The sequence below is a fragment of the Schistocerca serialis genome, chromosome 11, assembly GCF_023864345.2.
Source record: "Schistocerca serialis cubense isolate TAMUIC-IGC-003099 chromosome 11, iqSchSeri2.2, whole genome shotgun sequence".
NCBI classification, from domain to species: Eukaryota; Metazoa; Arthropoda; class Insecta; order Orthoptera; family Acrididae; genus Schistocerca; species Schistocerca serialis.
In genome coordinates, this window is record NC_064648.1 from 131,949,745 (window position 1) to 131,975,573 (window position 25,829).

General features: G+C 41.5%; 1 protein-coding gene across 13 annotated transcripts in view; it reads right to left on the minus strand.

Moving 5' to 3' along the window:
• Positions 1-575: 575 nt before the first annotated feature.
• LOC126426899 (zinc finger protein 664-like) overlaps positions 576-25,829 on the minus strand; it is a 290,556-nt gene continuing 265,302 nt past the window's right edge. For 6 of the 13 annotated variants that reach the window (XM_050088993.1, XM_050088986.1, XM_050088992.1 and 3 more), the window contains 2 exons: positions 19,551-19,588; positions 583-2,604 (listed from right to left, as the gene is read on the minus strand). In XM_050088993.1, the coding sequence (XP_049944950.1) occupies positions 1,326-2,604; positions 19,551-19,588 (1,317 nt within the window). In that variant the 3' untranslated portion in view covers positions 583-1,325. Of the gene's footprint in view, positions 2,605-19,550; positions 19,589-21,986; positions 22,488-25,829 lie in introns of those variants that run through there. The other 7 variants (XM_050088989.1, XM_050088994.1, XM_050088998.1 and 4 more) reach the window with 5 other exon arrangements.

A 25,829-nucleotide genomic window follows, 5' to 3' on the forward strand; every position in this document is an offset into this window, starting at 1 on the left:
GAGGCAATTGAGCCAAGTCGCATTTGGTAGCCCTGATCCCTCACCACAGTTTCCACAGATAACGACATCGCTCTACCCACTGTGATTCACTGGAGCATTTTATTTTCAAAATTTTTAGGTTAGACCTATGAGAGTCCATTGAACCATGTTAGCAGAACCAACCAATCAATGTGCACGATGACAAGAGCCCTGCCCAGGGGCTCACAGTGTTGTAATGTAACAGACTGTGATGGAGGTACTGTTGTACACAATACACTGGTTTTGTATATCACCCAACCCTGATCAGTTCCAATACGTAAACAAATGCAAATATCGAAATTACTTTAATGCAATCTATTACCAAATTCAGCAAAATTGTATGTATAACTGTTTGTAACTTAGATAAATGCCATATTTATCATTTTCAGTAAATACAAACTTGATATAAAATAATATGAACTGTAATAAGAAACCACAACAACTGGTGGGAAGAAAAATTATAATTTAACTATGTTTAAAATGAACATTTTGTAAAATTAATTGTTAAGAACACTTGTGATGTAAATTTTTATTTAAAAGAAGGAACATGTATTAAATTTAAGTACAGAAGTTGAATTTATATTTTGTCATGGGCACCACAATGATTTAATTGTAAATCAATAAAAATTTTACAGTCTATAATGAATGTACTGGTTTATATCGTTCAAACTACATTTACACTTAGGTTGTTGCCTCTGCCGAACAAGTAAACTGTACATACCTGCCACCAGGGTACACTGCAGGCCAGTAAAAGTACTGGCAGTTCAGTTCAAGTAGTTATGATAGAACACTACGTGAATAGGGTTTTGTGGAAGTTTAAAGCAATAAATGTGGAAATGAATTTTAAAGTGCTATTTGAGTTTTATTTAACAATTAACCAGTCATACAAAACAAAATTAGATGCTGTAATATTCAAAATAAAAAGTACTCTTTACTTTTGTTTTCAGTAGTAAGCAGATCAGACCACTAATATTATAAGAGGACTGAACATACGAAATTAAGTACAATGTGTCACATTACGTTCTAAAAAAATTTAAACCTGCAAATAAGCTTCACATTCTTCCTGAAGCACTTGCAAATAATTAATGTGGTGTGATTTGAATTTATTGTGGGACTCCTCTTACAACAGTAATGATTAGAATGGGGGATGTTTCAGTGTGAAATTGTAAGGTGCACAGCAAGTTTATAAAAACTCATCTTCACTCTGTCGGCACAACATCTTCGGTGGTATTTCTGATAGTACAGAGGCACAAATGCGGGTTCAGACTGGTCCTCCGTGCACAGCGCTCCTCAAAGGCGGTGCAGTCTCAGGACTCCTGTCGCATTTGGACCTGCCCAGGTTTTTGCGAGGTGTCGCCACTGACGAACGCCTTGCCACACGCGTTGCAGGCGTACAGCCACTCACCCGTGTGCGGGCGGTGGTGCACTTTCACACTTCTACTTCGCGTAAATGACTTTCCGCAGGTGTCGCAGCGGTACGGCCGCTCACCCGTGTGCATACGGAGGTGTACCTTGAAGTTCCTGTTTTGTGTGAACGACTTGCTACAGTAGTCGCAGCGGTAGGGCCGCTCACCCGTGTGGATGCGCAAGTGCTGCGCCAGATTGCTGCTGTTGGTGAACCGCTTGTGGCAGACGCCGCACTCGTGGGGCCGCTCACCCGTGTGCTGCAGCAAGTGCTGCCTCAGATTATTGCTGCGCGAAAACGCCTTGCCGCACGTATCGCAGCGGAAGGGACGCTCGTCCGTGTGCTGCAGCGAGTGCAGCCTCAGCTGACCACTGTGCGAGAATGTCTGGCCGCAAGTGTCACAGCAGTAGGGTCGCTTTCCAGTGTGGACGCGCATGTGCTGCGCCAGGTTGCTGCCGTAGGTAAACCGCTTGTGGCAGACACTGCACTCGTGAGGCCGCTCACCCGTGTGCTGCAGCGAGTGCTGCCTCAGACCGTTGCTGCGCAAGAACGCCTTACCGCAGGTATCGCAGCGGTAGGGACGCACACCCGTGTGCTGCAGCCTGTGCAGCCTCAGATGATCTCTGCGCGAGAACTTCTGGCCGCAAGTGTCACAGCAGTAGGGCCGCTCGCCCGTGTGTGTCCGGTAGTGCAACTCGAGGCTGTTGGCATCGTTCCAGGTCTTGTGGCAGATGTCGCATTTCAGCAGGTGCTGCTGCACGTGGGTCCTCAAGACCCTCTTGTCGACAAACACTTCCCGGCAGACGTCGCACGTGTAGGTGTCACCTCCGTCAGGTAGAAGTGACGGCTGCCCGACGACACTGCCGTTCGTCGGCGGGGAGAACCTCTCGCAACTGTCATTTACCTGGTAGCAGTTCGAATTTGCGTCCGAGGCATCCTTGCACAATCTGTCGCTCAACACAGTACTTGTAGCGGAATAGCTGTCTTTATGGGTCCCCAGCTTCCTCTGCCTCTCAAAGCCCATCACCTGGCCTGAGAGTAGGTGCGTATTGCTTTCATTCCTGTCACATTCTTTCCGGCTGCCACTGCAATTACTGTAACTACACTGTATCTCGTCTGTTCTGGTGCTTATGGTGGCACATTTGTGAATAGTACAACCACCCTGGCCTTGTGGGATAAACCTGAAAAATTGCAGAGATGGCATTAAGTCATTTGGTAATGATAAGACGTTTTATATTCATATTAATGTAACTGCCAATGTTCAGCAGTACTGAATAACATAATACACAGCACTAATATAAAACCTGATATATATTTCATCTATGTAATTTATGTCCTCTGCCTCTGCATTGCCATTTGATTTTACATAGATATTTTTTAACTTTGATTATTCTTCACAAAATTTTATCCTTACTGCAGTGTTACATGTAGCAATGGCGAAAATAAAATGTGGATATGTGGGGAAAACCGTTGTTTACCTAAGTTAAATTTCAAATTTTTCATAAATTCTAAAAGTAATATGAAAGGTAAAATTAACTTCATAATCCAATCAATGCTAAATGAACTGATGTTGGGAACTATTAAAATCTGATAATGAAATAAATTTTAATATTTGAGAAAATGAAATCTGATATAACAAATTTAAAACTGAGAAACAGTAATACTACTATGTCACAAAAAAACCTGATTGTTAAATAATAATAAAAAAATTTAGTAATTTATGATCTAGCAAATTGGTGTTGAATAACAAAAGCAATTCTACAACGTTAATGGATAGTTAAATGTTAAAGTCTACTCAACCAAGTGGTGGCATGGGAACACACACACACACACACACACACACACACACACACACACAGGGATTTAAGTTCTACAAGCTTTCAGAGCCAGAGGCTCCTCCTCCTGGCAGCAGAGTTGAAGGAGAAGGAAGAGGGGTCAAGGAAAAGGTTTAGGCAAAGGAGTACAGTTCACAAAAGTCACCCAGAACCCAGGGTCAGGGGAGACTTACCGAACAGGGCAAGTGTCCCACCCGGTAAGTCCAATCCTTTTCCTTCAACTGCCGCCTTCTTCCCCTTCAACTCTTCTCCCAGAAGAAGGAGCCACTGGCTCCAAAAGCTTGTAAAAGTTAAATCCTTGTGTGTGTGTTTTCCCCTATCATGGCTCAGCGAGTAGATTTTTTATCTATCCATTTACATTATATTATCAATAATTGCCGTATTTACTTGAATCTAAGCCGCACTCGAATCTAAGCCGCACCTGAAAAATGAGACTCGAAATCAAGGAAAAAAAAAAAAAAAAAAAAAAAATTTCCCGAATCCAAGCCGCATCTGAAATTTGAGACTCGAAATTCAAGGAGGAGAAAAGTTTTAGGCCGCACCTCCAAATCGAAACAAAGTTGGTCAATTGTAATATGAGACACAATTTAGGTCGAATGAATGACGATACAGCTACAGTAGTTTGGTTCAAGTCGTAAGCTTAGAAGTTAAGCTTTACCAGGTAGCCATTGCTATGCGTCAGGCACTCCGTCCGTATTTATACGGGTACCCTTCCATTTTCACGTGCTTCGTCTGGTTTGAATTGATTGCTTATTTTTCTTTGATCTGATAAGTGCCGTTCTCTTTGTTATAGGTGTTTACGTCACTCTAAGCTGAAAATGCAGTATTGTACTGTGTCATGCATAGTTTGTCGCATTCTGATAATGTGTGTTTACGACCTGTCGCCACTCGCAACATGGCTTGCTTTTGTGCGCGCTACCGCCGCTTACGATAAAAAACAAGAGGAATTGTCTCATTACCGAAACAATGGCAAGAGACTGCTATTTGTTGTTACTTACACTGCTGCTTTCTTTGATAATGATTAACAAGAACCAAATAATAGACTGTGTATGATAGAAAATGTTCTGAACGAGAGTTTAGCTAAAATTTTTCGCCGTTTGAAAATCTTTGCATACGCCTCTTTCGTTCATTACATTCCGCGCAGAAATTAGAGTCATCTTAGGTTTAAAAATCTAGTCCATTGCCGTGCTTCATTTCTGACTGTATCGCTATTAGGCATAAGAATAATACAAATATATACATGACATGATATGTGTATTCTTCCACGTTTGCTGTTGTCTCACACTAGTTTCGTAGTTTATTAGGCATTATTAAATGAGATAGCAGCAAACACGAAAGAATACATGGCAAAATGTTTATATTCGTATTATTCTTATGGTGAGAGAATACTGCATGTGATTCACAATTCATAAAAGTTCCTATTAGCAACCATCTCTTATCACAGATACGAAAAAATTCAGAACGTAGAGTTGGCCATATTGACAAACAGTCTTGCCAGTCGGATTTTCATAGTACATCGAAATGCTGCTACATTGGAAGATGAACAACACAGAATTTGTATTTACTTTGTTGGATAATGTATGAAAATGCAGTGGTCGAAACTCGGGGCGGAGAAAAAAAAAGCTCGTCTTCCACCTTTTTTTAAATTTATTTACTTACTCAGAGGTTTTGGCGCCAGAATTTATCTTTGTGCCTGCAAAGCATGCCTGGGTAGCGCTACATATATTCGACGGCAGAAGTTAGTTGTGGCGGCACCTACCAACATTTTTCAGAACTTCCGCTTACTTTGCACTCGATTCTAAGCCTCAGGCGGTTTTTTGGATTACAAAAACCGGAAAAAAGTGCGGCTTAGATTCGAGTAAATACATTGATTATTTTCGTTGTTATAAAAGCAATTCTATGTAATCCAAATGGTAATACGCAACAGTAATTAACTTAATTTTTTTAAAAATAGGTATGTGGTGGAGGCCGCTGGGCAGCACTGTTGTAGTTGATGTATGAGTTGCTGCCTCTGTGTTGGTGGGCACTGCACTTACAGCTGCAGCATATGTATAACTTAGTCCTGAAGCTACAAAAATTAAAATTAATATCCCAATAAAAATGTGTCAGCATATCAGAGAAGAAGAACACACAGCCCGTTAATCCTGGATCCACATATAAACTATGATCACAAGAAGACTTTCATTATTAATCCAACAATGTCTGCTTTGTTGCCGGTATAGTGCAAAGTGTTCTGGGGGTCGTTTGGTCAAGTAAATCACACACACAATTAATTTTTAATGCTAGTTTCCAACTTTTGTAATGTTTTAATGAAGTAGGATACATTAGAAGCTGTCGCCTGCAAAAGGTTTGGCAAGTTATAGATAGTAGTATCGGTTGATAGGACTCGTCCTGAGGCATCAATGAATTATCAATTTGGAAGGCAAAAATTGTTGATTCGGACCTGTCGTAGAACTATGCAACATGTTTCATGCTCTCACATATTATGACCTTTGAGGAATGAGAATCTCTATCCAAATCATTAGCATTTCTACAAACTGAGGTGTTGCATAACACAACTAGCTAAGTTCAATCACAAGATCCATAGAGTCAGAGACAACAGCACCCGCATTCCTGCCTTGTTCCTCGACATCCAGAAATCATTCAGTACAGCTCCTGCAATGTTGTTTGGTGAGCAAAATAGAAGTGTATCAAGTATCGGACCAGATTTGTGACTAGGTTTGAGACTTCATAGCAGATAGAATGCAACTCATCTTTCTTAATGGAACAAAATCAACATGTGCAAACATTAATTTCTACAGGTTGTCAGGAATGTGTCATAGAGCCACTGTTATTTACAATTTATATTAATGATCTGGTGGATAATGCTGGAGACTTCACAAGGCTATCTGCAACTGATACTGTTGTCTGTATAGTAAAGTTGCAAACCAGAAGACTGCAATGAAATGCGTGAAAGCCTGCCGAGGACCGAAGATTTGTGCAGGGACTAATAGTTAATGCTGAACCTAAATAAATTAAACTTGTTTTGCACAAACAGGCACAGAAATCTATTACTGTTCAATTATACTGTTTGAATAAATCACTGGAAACAGTAACTACCATAAAATACTTAGGTGTAAATGACCAAAGTGAAATGCCCACATAAAAAAAAAAAACACAGCCAGGCAGAGATTCACTGCCAAAATCTTTAGGAAATGTAATTCACCTACAAAAGAAGTGGCTGACAAGACACTTGTTAAGATCTGTTCTTGACTGTTTGATATGAGCATGTATCCTTTACCAGGCTGGATTAATAAAAGAGATCGGGAAGGTTCAACGACGAGTTGTGCATTTCTTCACAGGTCGCACAGTTGGCGCGAGAAGGTTATCGAGATGCTCAACAAACTGCAGCGGCTGACGCTACAAGAGGAGGCAGTATCATAACCGACAGGCTGACTATTGAAATGGCAAGAACTTAACATTTCAAGAAGAGTCTGTCAACATATTACTTCCTCCTGTAGCCACAATGAGACAATACAACAAATTAGAGCTCATTCTGAGGTTTATTGACAATATTTCTTTGCAGGAATGGAACAGTGGCAACAGAAGTACCGTCTACCACACACCATGAGGAAGCTCCCACAGTGTAACTATATTTGTAGATTAGGTTGGTATTCTGAAGATCACACTATGATCTAATGTTTAATTTTGTAGCTAACGTTTTGTCTCTTACTGTGGGTGAGATTGTATGTGTTCGTGGTGGCAAAAATGGTCAATTTTTCACAGCAAACATGCTCGGCTAGCCGAAACTACAAAACTGTTCAACTGTAGCCACGCTACAGCCGTGTCGTGACGTTGTCTGACAGCTGTAAAAGATGACTGGAGAGTTGTGTCAACACACATTACAGAATCTACATACATTACAAAATCTGTACCTTGATAAAATTTTAGTATTTGAGAACATAATTAGGTGGTTCCCTGGCACAGAAAAATGGTGCACTGAGAGCACTGGTTCACTGGGCACGAACTCTGTCAGTTCCGGATAATTTGGTGATGGAGATAGAACATCTACAACCCGTGTTCTACAAAAACGGGCACTCTTCTCAGGATCTTCAAAAGGTGCTGCACCCCGTTTCCCTATGAGAGGTTCCTGAGGAGATACAAGAAGAAATGTGAAACGTTGCACATTTGCCAGATCGGTAGAATTCTCCGCAAACATTACATTAAAAGCGTGTTCCATCCACCTGGCACGATTAAGGCTCTGCTAGAGAGTGTGAAGGATGACCTGTGTCTACAGAAACCGGGCGTTTACCACGCACCGTGTGAATGTGGTATGGCATACATCAGCCAGACGACCAGGACTGTTGACATCAGGTGCAAAGAGCACCAGAGGCACACAAGACAGACAGGCAACCAAGTCAGCGATTGCCGAGCATTGTTTAGAACTCAATCATTCTATGAAGTATAACGATGCCAAGATTTTAACACAAACATCGAGACACTGGGACACCGTCATCAAAGAATCTACTGAGATTAAGGTTGCGGAGAATCTCATTAACTGTGACACCGGTTTCCAGCTGAGCTCGGCTTGGAAACCAACACTCTATCTTCTGAAGCCGCAATGTAGGCAACATCCATACCCCCAAGGGACACAAGTATAAGGAGGGAATTACAGATAACAGCCCAGTACATATAACAAAGGACATATGTGAAATGGCACCTCAGGCAACAGACACAGTACCTCTTCCGAGTCTGGAGCGACAGTTTGAACACAAATGGCCTGAAAATAGCACTGCAGCCGCTCCTGGGGGGGCCAGAACTTCGGACGGAAAACCTGACACGACACAGCACAGTAGCAGAATGTCCTAATTCACGGAAGGACTCAAATGATGACAATCGGAAGATAAAATGTCTAGCACAGCTTGGACGCGATTCACAACTTAATTCAGCTACATTGACAACGGATAATAACCACAGAGTACTTACACAACGTTCGGAATAGCGCGGCTATAAGAAAATGTTACAGCCATTGCTATGGGTCGGCGCACACCACAGACAGAGCACCAGACGCAGCGTGGACCACAGGGAGAACACCTAGCACAATGTAGGCATAAATACTGGACTCATTCCACACTGGAGTCACTATCAGACAGCATCTGAAGACTGCGAGTCACACAGTTGAAATATCGTGCAGGAGAGATGCGAATAACCGGCAGAAAACCGATTAATCAAGATAACTCCTCACCGGGAAAGCTTGAAGAATTATAGCTAAATACTTATATAGCCAACAAATTTTGGGAAACTAGTGAGACAAATAATCCAACATATTCTTCACTTTAGTCAGACGTGACTGAACCTGAGTGTTGATATGTGCAGCACCCTCTGGACCAGAAACACGAAGTGACCAGAAAATTTGCAATTATAGTCTGAAATGAAGTCAGATGATTGTAAACATTCTCTTGAAAAAAAGTCAAGCAAGTTCTTACATTTTTTAATGCCATATTCAGGAGCACACCATGGAAGCATTTCATTTCTTCCTTGGCAATATTTCTCCAGTCCCACCACACAGGCTCTTGTGCAAGTGATGTCACTTTACGTATTTTGGCCATGGCATACCTGTTCGTTTGGTCTTAAATTTCTTGAAATAGGTTGTCTGTAAAAATTAACTGAAAGAAATCAACCGGAAATGATGGAACATTACCAGTTTCAGTGATGAAACAATACTTTGTATAGTCAAAAGGAAAATCTGTAAAGTCAGAGTATTTTTGCTCCACATTTGCCACGAATCTTATGCTGAATCACTATAAAAATGCACATTTTCACAGTTTTCATTGTGAACTTCACTAGAATGGTTTAGAAATGAAACACTCTCATCGTCAACATCACATCACATCACAGCCATTGTACGCATGCAAACTTGAGCATAGTACTTCCAACATTCATTTCAACAACTGCTACAGTTTGATACCGAGTAAACACAGGTTTCCCTAGATGGCAACACTAAGCACCATTAATGCCTACTACTGTCAGAATTGAGAATTGAGCATGTGAGAGCTGAAAAAAAACCTGTTAAATGAGGCTTGCGGGGAAACAAATTTCACAATGTCGAGCACCACTCGACGTTTGAGTGGAAAGGTTCAATCTCCTGACCGTGGTTTCAATGTTCATAAAAACATTTCCTTCAGAAGGAAACAACTGACATGTTGTGGCAAAGGTACATTAAAACATAGCCAAAAGATGTCAGTAATACATAAAATTTCAGCTTTATAATAAATTAAAATGTGCACAACATGGCGGTTATCGTTTAGTATTACCTCACAAATGTAGAGCTAGTGTGCAAGTGTCACATAAGCAATGCTTGTGCTAAGTAAAGCTTCTGGCAGGAGAGGTCACTAGTAGTATACGAAAGGAGGGTGCACGATAATGAATGATACTTTATCGTGCTAAACTTGCTTAAAATGTTAAAATTAAAATTAAGACATTAAAAACCAGCCCATGCTGTGTACATATTTAAAAATAATAAAATGTGAACAAATAGAGAGATGGTCACGGTAGTGGGTGGAGGGAAGACGGTAAAAGTGTAAACTCACATATACATGTCTGAAAAACTGAACATCAAACCTCTTGGAATAAATTCACATCATAACAGAGAAGAAACCAAAGTACCATTAGCATTAACAGGTGAGGAAAATGACATACCCTATAGTCATATGGAAGATTGAGCCTTTTCTTTGTTACGTTAATGAAAGTAGTGGTCTGAAACTATCTAGCAAATTCCTATTTTTGAGTTGCAAAATAGATCCATCTTTGTGGGTGAAATGTTTAAGAATCTGTAATTCTTCTACCAAGTCATACCTGTAACCTATACTTTCTTTATGCAAAAGTACAAAGTTTTGTAGTCTCCGCAGTGGGTTTTGAACAAGAAGCAGAAGTCCTGTGAAAATAGAACTGTACACATTTTCCCCAGTTTTACTTACCAGATCCTTTTTATATCTTCCTTTAAATGATATCTGTGTCTGTCCTACATAACAGTTAGGGCAACCATTACATGTAACTTTACAAATGCCAGAGTTTGTGAAACAACATTCTTGCATTCTGATAGAGTAGGTTACTTTTTGTCTCAGGCTATTGTTTACAGAGAAAACAACGTTTCAGCAACATTTCTTACTTAACAGTGGACTTATCCTGGACAATACATGTCCTAGAAAAGGTATAGTAAGAAACTTGTTACTCACTGTTGTAGGTAATTTGATTTTTACACCTATTTTAGATGGTAACCTATTATTTGTTGCCATTTTGTTAACTTCAAATTGCACACAACTAATTATGACCTGGTTTTAATGTTATAATTTTAATATTTAAAGCAAGTTTAGCAAGAAAAAGTTTCATTCATTATAGCGCACCCTCCTGGCACATACTCCTAGTGCCCTGTTAGCCAGGAGCTTTCCTTAGCTCAAGTGGTGCATGTGTGATGCTAGAGCTCTAGCTGTACATTGGTGAGGTAATCCTAAATGACAACCACCATGTTGTGCTTATTTTAATTATTATGGAGGTGAGATTTCATATTTTACTGACACCTTGTCGAGATAGTCATTTCAGTTCACGAGAGCACGCAAGTCACGGTACATAAAATGCTCCCACAACACTACAGAACCAGCTCTGGCTCGAACTACAGCCCTTCACACATGATGCGAGATAAACACCTCTTCCAACCAACAATGCACTCGACACCTAACCTCATCTGAGAGGAGGGAAAATCGCAACCTGTCGAATCACAATATGTGCCTCTGGTCAGCTACTGCCTAGTTTGTGTTGTCTGGCCCACTGAAGACATCCAACTTCATATACTGCTTTGAGCAACGGCCTTTTATGATGTGGTTAACTCCTTATGTTGACTGTGTGATGAAGCAAGCTGTGATAATTTTTACTTCCCCTCATGTTTTGCGATCTGCCTCCTTAAAATTCATTTTTCATTTAATTATAATTAACATAATCTGCATTTTCATAAAAGGTAAAGATTGGGCCTCAGTTTTAGAGAACACAACACCAGAACTAATTTTGTGCTTAGTTTTAGGTATGTAATTGCTTTTATAATTTATTTTGACTATTCCTAATTAGTAACTCATTATAGGGTGAAATCAATAATTGTTTCTTAATTTAAATTCTACTGTTGACATATAAACAAATGTAAATTCTGTAATAATTATAAACATTTGGAAGATGAAATGCTAGTATTCTTAAACTACCTATTTGGCTCTAGTCGAAAACATGTTAACAAAACCAACTCTTAATTCCAAAGTAAGTTCCAGTTTCGTCGAAAGTATTGTTTGCATAACTACATATGTGAATTTCATCATTTAAACAAATACTTCAGCTTAGTCCTCGTTGTAGGAGAAACTGTTAAAAAGAAGGAAGTTTTCGATGTATTCAGTTAATTTAATTAGTTAAGTTTTAATTGTAATTTGTGTAAATTAAACTTCGAACAATGTGTAGTTTCAGCACGTATTATTGTAATGATATATAAGGGCCAAGTTTTTGGTCATGAGACAGTCAGTCCACGGTTAAGTTTCAAACGAGGAACCTGTGTGGGTTAGAACGACAACAATGCATCAACTTAACAGTGAAATTAGTGTTACACCAATAGGGCGTGTGTTAAAGCAATAACAGTGTCTGTTCGATTTATTTGAAAGACTGAACCGTGTGGTTAGGCTTTTACTGCTCGTAGATGTTCAACAGTAAACTATTGTAGCAGTATGTGGATGTTCGCCTGCAAACTATCAATGACACGCGTCGAAAGTTAAACAATAGTGCATTGGCCATGTAACTGTGTAATATTGGTGGGTTGTGAACAGTGAAAGTAAAAGTAAAAGACTGTGAAACAAGACTGTGCATTTGTTGGCTACATCATTTACAGTAGACAGTAGTTTTACTTCCACAACCCATTTTTGAACCAGTACGTTGATTCGAGGACAACAAGCAAAGAAACAAACGAATGTGAATCGTCACAACTGAATGCAGTTCTCTTAACAATATTTGTTAAGAAATTGATAAAGATAGATGTGCACTCACTGACAGCAATAATTCCTGTCATGTTTGGAACCGTTTATCACTGACAATGCACGACACTCATCTCTGGCCCCTGTCTGTAGGGTATTTTTGTAACAACCATTCACCCGACAAAAGATCCGTACCCAAAGACTGGAAAGTTGCACGGGTCACACCAATATTCAAGAAAGGTAGTAGGAGTAATCCACTAAGTTACAGGCCCATATGATTAACGTTGATATGCAGCAGGATTTTAGATCATATATTGTGTTCAAACATTATGAATTATGTCGAAGGAAACGGTCTACTGACACACAGTCAACAAGGGTTTAGAAAACACCGTTCCTGTGGAACACAACTTGCTCTTTATTCACATGAAGTGTTGAGAGCTATTGACAAGGGACTTCAGATCGATTCCGTATTTCTGGAAGGCGTTTGACACTGTACCACACAAGCAGATCAAATGAAATTGCATGCTTATTGAATATTGTTTCAGTTATGTGACTGGATTTGTGATTTCCTGTCAGAGAGGTCACAGTTCATGGTAATTGACAGAAAGTCATCGAGTAAAACAGAAGTGATTTCTGGCGTTCCCCAAGGTAGTGCCATAGGCCCTTTGCTGTTCCTTATCTATATATACGATTTGGGAGACAATCTGAGCAGCCGTCTTTGGTTGTTTGCAGATGACACTGTCATTTATCGACTAAAAGTCATCATAAGATCAAAACAAACTGCAAAACGATTTAGAAAACATATCTAATGGTACAAAAAGTGGCAGTTGATCCTAAATAATGAGAAGTGTGAGGTCATCTACATGAGTGCTAAAAGGAACTCAAACTTCAGTTACACGATAAATCAGTCTAATCTAAAAGCTGTAAATTCAACTAAATACCTAGGTATTACAATCACAAACAACTTAAATTGGAAGAAACACATAGAAAATGTTGTGGGGAAGGCTAACCAAAGACTGAGTTTTATTGGCAGGACACTTGGAAAATGTAACAGACCTACTAAGGAGACTGCCTACACTACACTTGTCCGTCCTCTTTTAGAATACTGCCGCGCGGTGTGGGATCCTTACCAAATAGGACTGTCGGAGCACATTGAAAAAGTTCAAAGAAAGGCACCACATCTTGTATTATTGCAAAATATGGGAAAGAGTGTCACAGAAATGATACAGGATTTGCGATGGAAATCATTAAAAAATATTTTGTTGACACCGACCTAAATAGGGAGGAACGTTCACCACGATAAAATACGGGAAAACAGAGCTCGTACGGAAAGATATAGGCGTTCATTCTTTCCGCGCACTATACGAGATTGGAATAATAGAGAATTTTAAGGTGGTTCGATGAATTCTCTGCCAGGCACTTAAATGTGATTTGCAGAGTATCCACGTAGATGTAAATGTTAGATTGGTTGACTGGTTCACCATTCCTTGTAGACACGTTGGAGAGCCTACGTCAATACACTGACTCGTACGCAGGACACAGTAATAGATGTCCCTGGTGTACGAGGGCAGTTCAATAAGTAACGCAACACATTTTTTTTCTTGGCCAATTTTGGTTGAAAAAACCGGAAATTTCTTGTGGAATATTTTCAAACATTCCCGCTTCGTCTCGTATAGTTTCATTGACTTCCAACAGGTGGGAGCACTGTACGGAGCTGTTAAAATGGCGTCTGTAACGGATGTGCGTTGCAAACAACGGGGAGTGATCGAGTTTCTTTTGGCGGAAAACCAGGGCATCTCAGATATTCATAGGCGCTTGCAGAATGTCTACGGTGATCTGGCAGTGGACAAAAGCACGGTGAGTCGTTGGGCAAAGCGTGTGTCATCATCGCCGCAAGGTCAAGCAAGACTGTCTGATCTCCCGCGTGCGGGCCGGCCGTGCACAGCTGTGACTCCTGCAATGGCGGAGCGTGCGAACACACTCGTTGGAGATGATCGACGGATCACCATCAAACAACTCAGTGCTCAACTTGACATCTCTGTTGGTAGTGCTGTCACAATTGTTCACCAGTTGGGATATTCAAAGGTTTGTTCCCGCAGGGTCCCTCGTTGTCTAACCGAACACCATAAAGAGCAAAGGAGAACCATCTGTGCGGAATTGCTTGCTCGTCATGTGGCTGAGGATGACAATTTCTTGTCAAAGATTGTTACAGGCGATGAAACATGGGTTCATCACTTCGAACCTGAAACAAAACGGCAATCAATGGAGTGGCGCCACACCCACTCCCCTACCAAGAAAAAGTTTAAAGCCATACCCTCAGCCAGTAAAGTCATGGTTACAGTCTTCTGGGACGCTGAAGGGGTTATTCTGTTCGGTGTCCTTCCCCATGGTCAAACGATCAACTCTGAAGTGTATTGTGCTACTCTTCAGAAATTGAAGAGTGTTCGTAGGCACAAAAATCAGAACGAACTTCTCCTTCTTCATGACAACGAAAGACCTCACACAAATCTTCGCACCCGAGAGGAGCTCACAAAACTTCAGTGGACTGTTCTTCCTCATGCACCCTACAGCCCCGATCTCGCACCGTCGGATTTCCATATGTTTGGCCCAATGAAGGACGCAATCCGTGGGAGGCACTACGCGGATGATGAAGAAGTTATTGATGCAGTACGACGTTGGCTCCGACATCGACCAGTGGAATGGTACCGTGCAGGCATACAGGCCCTCATTTCAAGGTGGTGTAAGGCCGTAGCATTGAATGGAGATTACGTTGAAAAATAGTGTTGTGTAGCTAAAAGATTGAGGAATAACCTGGTGTATTTCAATGCTGAATAAAACAACCCCTGTTCCAGAAAAAAAGTGTGTTGCATTACTTATTGAACTGCCCTTGTAGAATAGGAATTGAAACAGTTGAAAAGAAATAAGTCACCGGGTCTGGAGTGGCATTCCAGTTCAGTTTTACATAGAGTACTCTGCAGTACTTGGCCCTTACTTAGTTTGCATTTATCATGAATCTTTGACGCAGTACAAAATCCTGAGCAACTGGAAAAAAGTGCAGGCAGCTCCTGTACATAAGAAGGGTAAAAGAGCAGACTTGCAAAATTACAGACCGATATCCTTAATGTCAGTTTGCTGCAGAATTCTTGAGCATACTCTCAGTCTGCATATAACAAATTTCCTCAATATGAAAGAACTTTCATTCACAAATCAGCACGGTATTAGAAAGTGTCGCTCGTGTGATATGCAGCTAGCCCTTCTCTCACATGACGACCTGCAAATCGTGGATGAAGGGCAACAGGCACATTCCACATTTCTAGATTCCCAAAATGCATTTGACACTGTGCCACACTGCAGACTGCTAACAAAGGTCTGAGAATACGGAATAGGTTACCAGATATGGGAGTGGCTCAAGGATTTCTTAAGTAACAGAACTCGCAACAATGTCCTCAATGGTGACTGTTCGTCAGAGACGAGGCTATTGTCAGGAGTGTCCCATGGAAGTGTGATAGAACCACTATTGTTCTCTATATAAACAACTGATTTGGTGGATAGAATGTGTATAATGTCCAGATACAGCATTACTAGTTACCCACTTAACACAGTAATGTCATTTAATATCAGGTTGCACCGATATGAAACTGAACGAGCATCTAAGGATTTGTAGTAGGGAAGGTAAATGGTTGACTTCAGTTTATTTCAACACTTTTAGGAAAGTCTGAGTCATCCATAAAGCAAACCACATACAAGCAATGCTGGATTATTTGGGATCCGCGCCTAGTTGACAGCGATGCAATTGAGGGGCAGACTGCTAAATTTGTTAACAGTAGGTTTAAACCACACACAAGCATTACAGAGAGGCTTTAGGGTATCAAATGGGAATCCCTGGAGGAAAGGTGATGTTCTTTCTGGGAAACACTAGTGAGAAAATTTAGAGAACCGGCATTTGAAGCTGACTGCAGAACGATTCTACAGCCACTAATGTACCTTCTGCACAAAGATCACAAAGGTAAGACGAGAGAAATTGGGGCTTGTACAGAGGCATATAGACAGTCTTTGTCTCAGTTTATTTCCAGCTGGAACAAGAAAGAAAATGACTAATAGTGGCACACGGTACCTTCTGCTATGGACCGTACGGTGGGCTGCAGAATATGTACATAGATACAGATGTAGAACAAATCGGGCAACTTCATTCACGGTGGGGTCACGACCCCACCCAGCGACAGTAGTCCCTCTCTGCCACTGTGTCACGTCTCCATTGTGGCTCATCTTGCTGCCCCGATTCTGTACAATCGACTGGCACAGCTGGAGGGTCAAATGACCATCTACCGTATTTACTCGAATCTAAGCCGTCCTTTTTTTCCGGTTTTTGTAATCCAAAAAACCACCTGCGGCTTAGAATCGAGTGCAAAGCCAGCGAAAATTCGGAAAAAAGTTGGTGGGTGCCGCCACAACTTACTTCTGCCGTCGAATATATGTAGCGCTACACAGGCATGCTATGTACACACAAAGATAAATGCTGGCGCCAAAACCTGTGCGTCACTAAATAAATTAAAAAAAAAAGGTGGAAAACGAGCTATTTTCTCCGTCCCGAGTTTCGACCACTGCATTTTCATACATTATCCAACGAAGTAAATACAAATTCCGCATGGTAATCTTCGAACGTAGCAGCATTTCACTGTACTACGAAAATCCGACTGGAAAGACCGTTTGGGATGTTTGTCAATATGGCCAACTCGTTCTGAATTTTTTCCTATCTGTGAGAAGAGATGGTTGCTATAATAGGAACTTTTATAAATTGTGAATCACATGCAGTATTCTCGTCACCATAAGAATAATACGCAAATAAACATTTTGCCATGTATTGTTTCATGTTTGCTGCTATCTCATTTAAATCCGGTCTGCCTAATAAACTACGAAACTAGAGTGAGACAACAGCAAACGCGGAAGAATATACATATCATGTCATGTTTATATTCGTAATATTCTTATGCTTAATAGTGATACAGTCAGAACTGAAGCACGGCAATTAACTTGATTTTTAAATCTAAGATGACTCTAATTTCTGTGTAGAATGTAATGTACTAAAGAGGCGCCCGCAAAGATTTTCAAACGGAGAAAAATTTTCGCTAAACTCTCGTTCAGAACATCTTCTATCATATGCAATCTATTATTTGATTCTTGTTGATCTTTATCAAAGAAAGCAGCACTGTAAGCAACAACAAATAGCAGTTCCTTGCCATTGTTTCGCTTTTTTTTTAAAAAAAAAAAAAAAAAAAAAAAAAAAAAAAGCGGCGGTAGCGCGCACAAAAGCAAGCCATGCCGCGAGCGGCGACAGGCCGTAAACACGCACTATCAGAATGCGACAAACAATGCATGACACAGTACAGTAACGCATTTTCAGCTTAGAGTGACGTAAACACCTTCAACAAAGAAAACTGCGCTTATCAGATCAAAGAAAAATAAGCTATCAATTCAAACCAGACGAAGCACGTGGAAAAGGAAAGGTACCCGTATAAATACGGACGGAGCGCCTGACGCATAGCAATGGCTACCTGGTAAAGCTTAACGGCTAACTTACGACTCGAACCAAACTACTGTAGCTGCATCGTCATTCATTCGACCTAAATTGTATCTCATATTACAATGGACCAAATTTGTTTCGATTTGGAGATGCGGCCTATAATTTTTCTCTCCCCTTGAATTTCGAGTCTCAAATTTCAGGTGCGGCTTAGATTCGGGAAAATATTTTTTCCTTGATTTCGAGTCTCATTTTTCAGGTGCGGCTTAGATTCGAGTAAATGCGGTAGTATCAATTCTGCACCATCTGATGCACTCCAAAGAGAGCAGTGAGCTATTTTAATGAGGTGAATAACACAGGGCGATTCAAAATAAAGAACAATTTCAATTCTTTGTTAAAGACAAGTTACTAAACATAGAAACACATTGTGCACGTCACAGGTTCAAAATTTTGATACACCTGCGCTGTTGTTTGTTTATAGCTGCACGGCAACTACACCACCAGAGAAATCATTGTGTGTGCCAAAATTTACGTGAAGTTCGAGTACAGCGTACATTCTGGCATCGATTTGGCAACAAACCGCCTGTGCACGAGCAGATCTACGATTGCCATAAAAAAAATTCTTGGAAGTTGTTTGCATATGCAAAGAGATTAGCACTGGCTGGCCACACACATCTGATGAAAATGTCAAACATATCCGAGAAGAGTTCACAGGGAGCCCTCAGAAGCCCACGAGGTGGGCAGGACAGGAACTTCAATTTTCATGAACAATGGGGTGCCATGTTCTGAAACTAAGTCTGCATATGAAGGCTTACAAGTTGTAGGCACTGCAGCACTTGCGTCTCGGCGACTGCAACAGGAGGTAAGAATTTTGCATTTCAGTTCTTCAGGATATAGTATAGGACAGTCTTTCCAAACAACTCATCTGTTTGGACGAATAGACCTTAGGTAAAGTAAACTGCCATAATGTAGGAATCTGGGGGTCACAAAATCCTGGTGCTGTCATTGAGTGTGAAAGAGACTCACAGAAGCTGAATGTGTTTTGTGCTGATTCTGTTCACAAAGTTCATGGACCTCTCTTTTTTGCAGGGGATACTGTGACAGGAATGACAGACCTGGAAATGCTGCAATATTTGTTGTTTCCTCAACTTCACAAAAATTCCAAAAGTTTTATTTTTATGCACAATGATGCACCAGCTAACTTTCTCCTTGAGGTACAGTGCTACTTTATACCAGCGCCCCACAAAATTAGACTGAAAGAGATGGACAACAAAATCTCGTTCATAGATTTTGGCCTCGTAGGTCACCAGACCTCAACCTTGTGATCTTTTTCTGTGGGGATACATAAAAGACTGAGTCTTCGTCCTGCTTAGGGCAGCTACTCATCAAGATTTGAGGAATTGAATTGTTGAAGCTGTCAGTTCAATAAACAGAGACCTGTTGATTTGTGTGCAGGATGAAATGGACTACAGTTTCAATATTTCTCGAGCAACATACACTGCTCGCATTGGGTGTACGGTATAGAGTGTGTGTGAGCACGTAACTTTGAACCTTTCTCTGTTCAGTACCATGTGCGATGTGTTTCTATCTTTCACAGTTTGTCTGTAATAGACAACTGAAATCTGTTCTTTCTTTTTGAATCAACCTATATTATGTCTGACAAGGTTATTTTTGTGACAAAAAGGCAACACCGTACAGTGATGAAAAATGTACTTTCTGACCATCTCATGGCTGTGTCGACTGAAAGTTACCTCCTGTGAAGAGGATTTCCGATGTCTGACGAATAGAGTGCATCTTACCTTGCATTGCCCACTGCTGTACCTGCCGATTCAGGTTCCTGTAACAGATTTATTGCAGAATTAGCTAACACTGATCTGCAAAGCAAGCAAATTACATCGACACAGCACTGCACTATCAGAGTATGGTAACCAATTAAAAACATTATGATACTGCTACTTGTGGTTATTGCCACTATCTCCAATTCTTTACTCGTACAGAAACAGATCTCTCCCCAAGTTTCTTTGAGAATTGCACCACTCTGCTAAAGGAAACTGATGTCCAGGAATGACATTCAAACCCTGTACATATGGAAAACATCAAAGAAGGACACACTGTGTGTGTGTGTGTGTGTGTGTGTGGGGGGGGGGGGGGGGGGGGGGGGGGGGGGAGAGAGAGAGAGAGAGAGGGAGAGAGAGGGGGGGGGGGAGGGGGGGGAGGAAGAGTTTTCTGAGATATTTGCTGTTCCAGTGTGGAAAACACACAAATGCCAGTAACCAGTAGTACTGCTAACAGGCTTACACAGTCGAGCACTCGCAATGCTGCACTATGCAACACAGGAAAGACTGCTTCTACCACTGCAATGCAAGTTATTTCTTGGGTAACCCAAGAACATTTTGCAGCAGCCCGTGCTAAGATCTGGGAATACCAACTACCGCTTCTTAGCCTACAAGATGCTTCCGGGAAGTTCAGTGAATGGTATCAGAAAATAAAGGAAATAAATAGTTACAAACAAAGTACCTTTACGGGTGTTCGAAGTAATCACCGTTAGCTAAAACACGCTTCTGTCATTGGTTGCAAAGCTCTTGGAAACTGTGCCTAAATGCTTCTAGTGGGATCACTTGAAACACCCTGGTCACACCTTGTTGGATACCTACACATGCTAGTGAACAATAGTGCTTAAACTGTCTTTGCTTATTTCCGACTGTTCTGGTCTCATTCTCAAAGACAGCTACCAACTGTATGCAAGCATCAGTCACACTTGTTCAGTGTCACCTGGGATTGTACGCGCTGATCTGAATGTGGGTCATCATCAATACTGTCATTTCCATTTATAGAGCGTTTAAACTACTCAAACAAACACTTTTTAGTCACTACTTGAACACCGTACACTGACACTGCATTCCACGAGTCCCCGTCGCCATATTTGCTAATCTGAAGCAAAACTGCGTGTTAAAGCACTGCTCCATTTTGCAAAGACACAAAAGCTATGCTTGCAGATGATCAGTGGCTGTCTTTGAGAATGAGTTGGAATTAAGCAAAGACAGGTAAGCACTATTGTTCACGAACATTTAAAGACGTTTCAGATATCCAACACATGACCACAGTGGTTCGAGCGATTCCGTAACAAGTGCTTGCTGACAGTTTCCAACAGCTTTATAACTGACGTAAGAAGTGTGTCGTAGCTCGTGGTGATTAGTTTGAACACCAGTAAAAGTATTTTGTTTGTTATTCTTGTTTCCTTTATTTTCTGAGACTGTTCACAGAGCTTTTCAGACACACCTTTTACTTATGGTTTAATGAAACTTGTCAAAAGTGATATGTTTCTCTTTCAAACCAATAGCTCAGAGCACAGCACCAGTAAAAGCAGTAAGAACAAATTTATATTTAAATGTAAAATCACTTTCATTCAGAAAGGTGTCCATTATTCAGCTGCACATGCCATCAATCGTGAAAAGGATCACTAGCGATGAAGAACAGCCTAAAGGATTTATTGGTTGCTAACTTGTACTCCACTGACAAACTTCTCAACAAAAGCAACTGATGTACTTGTTATTAACTATCTCATTTACCTAAGCCTTGCAAAGTGTTTTTGTTCTGATAATGCTGTGGAATTATCCCAAGCATGTTAGTGCGCAAAAAATTTAAATGCCTGTGGCAAGCAAATGAAAAATAATACATGATTATTTTTTCCAATTTTTCCTCATCCTTGATAACTACCTTCTTAATGAACTGTGGAAGTAATATTTGTGTATCAGTTCTTCTTCTGTAAATATGCATTACATATTTCTGTTTTTATTAAATGTAAGGCTGCCCCCCCCCCCCCCCCCACTCACGCTCCGCTCCCCCCCCCCCCCCCCCCCCCCCCACACACACACACACACACACAAAAGGACAGACAGACAGAGAGAGAAAATTCAGTTTTGGTTTTGGACAACATACAGAATAACATTAACAATAATTGCAGAACATTGTCATTGTCAGTAAATGTGGGAGAATGTTCCCAAATAGTGGGTGTACAGTGAAAGAAACATTTAACTGGAAGACGCATATTACTGAACTTATGTAACAACAAAGTTCAACAATTTCTAGTACTGGCAACAAAGAAATCGACACATATCATCATATTTTGCACTTTTCACTCACTACTGCATTATGGCATAAATTTTATGAGGCAACACATCACTTGATTGCCCACTTCGATACAAAAAATAATATGCAAGACTTAATATACCTACCATTAAGACCTCTGGCACCAATCACGGAGGGCCAAAATGCTGCATGCGCAGAAGGTGAGTTGGTCAGCTCATAGCAGCTCCGGCCCACCAAGGGACAGAGTGACATCAGGGGGTGCGTGGGGTCAGCGACATGTTTGAAATATGAAACTTATCAACTCCTGCCCAGACCATATGCAGAATAAAATCATATGCAACTCTGTGTCAAACCAGAGTGTCACGATTGTGTCACACCCAGTGACATCAACGAAGTATTGCGCATGAGCAGATCATGTGCTGCAGCTCACAGAATTACCCAGGGGTGCCTCACACAGAGAGTACCCCAGCGTGCCCCTGAGAACCACAACACCAAGAAGAATCGCTTCTCGGCTTTTGGCAAGATCAATGTGTAGCACGTGTGGTCATGAGAGATAGGGAAAGGAAACATACTTTACTTCAGTTTCAATAATAGAAGGTAACATAACCAGAAACTAATTTTTTTACAAAGTCCATCTCCTTTATACCATACAGCAACAGAATCTGATACATTTATTTAACAATGATTCCTGGCCGTAACAACAAAGGAGACCATACACGTAAAATACGACTTACCCATGTCCTGGTTGTACACCTCATTCACTTGAAACGTGCAATAAGAAATGACATCTCTGATATTAAAACTCTCCAGACCTGCAATGGCTTTGATTGTATCACAAATATACCACACAATTGTAGCAATCATTCAACCATTACCATAAGAAGCTGTGTCATTGCTTGAAACCGTAAAGTTCCCAACACACCTGCAAAACACGGACAGGCCTTGGGGGATCTCTTGTGCCCCCAATTTACCACTCTTAATAACTTCAACATTATCTAGAAAGATGGCATAGAGGCCATTCAGCTGCACGTTGTAAAGGGACACCTCTCCTCTAACAATACTTTTCTTTAACAGAAGTAGATGATATTAGGAAGATTTTCGAATCTTGAATAGGTGAACATTATATCAGCTTGCTTTTGTTCTACAATATTACTTTTATTGTTAACCGGTTTTTGGCTTACAAGGCCATCTTCAGACATTTACTCAGTAAATTATTTTACTGAGTAAATGTCTGAAGATGGCCTTGTAAATTATTTTACTGAGTAAATGTCTGAAGATGGTCTTGTAAGCCGAAAACCAGTTAAAAATAAAAGTAATATTGTAGAACAAAAGCAAACTGGTGCTTTTCATTTATTATAATGTTGTTCTACCAAGAACCGACAGAAGATTCTGTTAACATTATATCAGCTGTTTAACTAAGTGAATTTCGTATGATTTTGTATATGTTGTGAATATAATAGGGAAACATTCCACACGGGAAAAATATATTTAAAAACAAAGATGATGTGACTTACCATATGAAAGCTCTGGCAGGTCGATAGAAACACAAACAGACACATACATACACACAAAATTCTAGCTTTCGCAACCAATGGTTGCTTCGTCAGGAAAGAGGGAAGGAGAGGGGAAAGACGAAAGGATGTGGGTTTTAAGGGAGAGGGTAAGGAGTGATTCCAATCCCGGGAGTGGAAAGACTTACCTTAGGGGGAAAAAAGGACAGGTATACACTCACGCACACACGCACATATCCATCCGCACATACACAAACACAAGCAGACATTTGTAAATGCAAAGAGTTTGGGCAGGGATGTCAGTCGACGCGGAAGTAAAGAGGCAAAGATGTTGTTGAAAGACAGGTGAGGTATGAGCGGCGGCAACTTGAAATTAGCGGAGGTTGAGGCCTGGCGGATAACAAGAAGAGAGGATATACTGAAGGGCAAGTTCCCATTTCTGGAGTTCTGACAGGTTGGTGTTAGTGGGAAGTATCCAGATAACCCGGACGGTGTAACACTGTGCCAAGATGTGCTGGCCGTGCACCAAGGCATGTTTAGCCACAGGGTGATCCTCATTACCAACAAATGCGAACGGACAGTTTGTTGCTGGTCATTCCCACATAGAAAGCTTCACAGTGTAGGCAGGTCAGTTGGTAAATCACGTGGGTGCTTTCACACGTGGCTCTGCCTTTGATCATGTACACCTTCCGGGTTACAGGACTGGAGTAGGTGGTGGTGGTGGGAGGGTGCATTGGACAGGTTTTACACCGGGGGCGGTTACAAGGGTAGGAGCCAGAGGGTAAGGAAGGTGGTTTGGGGATTTCATAGGGATGAACTAAGAGGTTACGAAGGTTAGGTGGATGGCGGAAAGACACTCTTGGTGGAGTGGGGAGGATTTCATGAAGGATGGATCTCATTTCAGGGCAGGATTTGAGGAAGTCGTATCCCTGCTGGAGAGCCACATTCAGAGTCTGATCCAGTCCCGGAAAGTATCCTGTCACAAGTGTGGTTCTTCTGTGGGAGGTTCTGGGTTTGAGGGGATGAGGAAGTGGCTCTGGTTATTTGCTTCTGTACCAGGTCGGGAGGGTAGTTGCGGGATGTGAAAGCTGTTTTCAGGTTGTTGGTGTAATGGTTCAGGGATTCCAGACTGGAGCAGATTCGTTTGCCACGAAGACCTAGGCTGTAGGGAAGGGAACGTTTGATGTGGAATGGGTGGCAGCTGTCATAATGGAGGTACTGTTGCTTGTTGGTGGGTTTGATGTGGACGGACGTGTGAAGCTGGCCATTGGACAGATGGAGGTCAACGTCAAGGAAAGTGGCATGGGATTTGGAGTAGGACCAGGTGAATCTGATGGAACCAAAGGAGTTGAGGTTGGACAGGAAATTCTGGAGTTCTTCTTCACTGTGAGTCCAGATCATGAAGATCTCATCAATAAATCTGTACCAAACTTTGGGTTGGCAGGCCTGGGTAACCAAGAAGGCTTCCTCTAAGCGACCCATGAATAGGTTGGCGTACGAGGGGGCCATCCTGGTACCCATGGCTGTTCCCTTTAATTGTTGGTATGTCTGGCCTTCAAACGTGAAGAAGTTGTGGGTCAGGATGAAACTGGCTGAGGTAATGAGGAAAGAGGTTTTAGGTAGGGTGGCAGGTGATCGGCATGAAAGGAAGTGCTCCATCGCAGCGAGGCCCTGGACGTGCGGAATATTTGTGTACAAGGAAGTGGCATCAATGGTTACAAGGATGGTTTCCGGGGGTAATAGATTGGGTAAGAATTCCAGGCGTTCGAGAAAGTGGTTGGTGTCTTTGATGAAGGATGGGAGACTGCATGTAATGGGTTGAAGGTGTTTATCTACGTAGGCAGAGATACGTTCTGTGGGGGCTTGGTAACCAGCTACAATGGGGCGGCTGGGATGATTGGGTTTGTGAATTTTAGGAAGAAGGTAGAAGGTAGGGGTGCAGGGTGTCGGTGGGGTCAGGAGGTTGATGGAGTCAGGGGAAAGGTTTTGTAGGGGGCCTAAGGTTCTGAGAATTCCTTGAAGCTCTGCCTGGACATCAGGAATGAGATTACCTTGGCAAACTTTGTATGTGGTGTTGTCTGAAAGCTGACGCAGTCCCTCAGCCACATACTGCCGACGATCAAGTACCACGGTCGTGGAACCCTTGTCCACCGGAAGAATGACGACGGTTGGGTCAGCCTTCAGATCACGGATAGCTTGGGCTTCAGCAGTGGTGATGTTGGGAGTAGGATTAAGGTTTTTTTTAAGAAGGATTGAGAAGCAAGGCTGGAAGTCAGAAATCCCTGGAAGGTTTGGAGAGGGTGATTTTGAGGAAGAGGAGGTGGGTCCCGCTGTGACGGAGGACGGGACTGTTCCAGGCAGGGTTCAATTTGGATAGTGTCTGGGGGAGTTGGATCATTAGGAGTAGGATTAGGATCATTTTTCTTCGTGGCAAAGTGATATTTCCAGCAGAGAGTACGAGTGCAGGACAGTAAATCT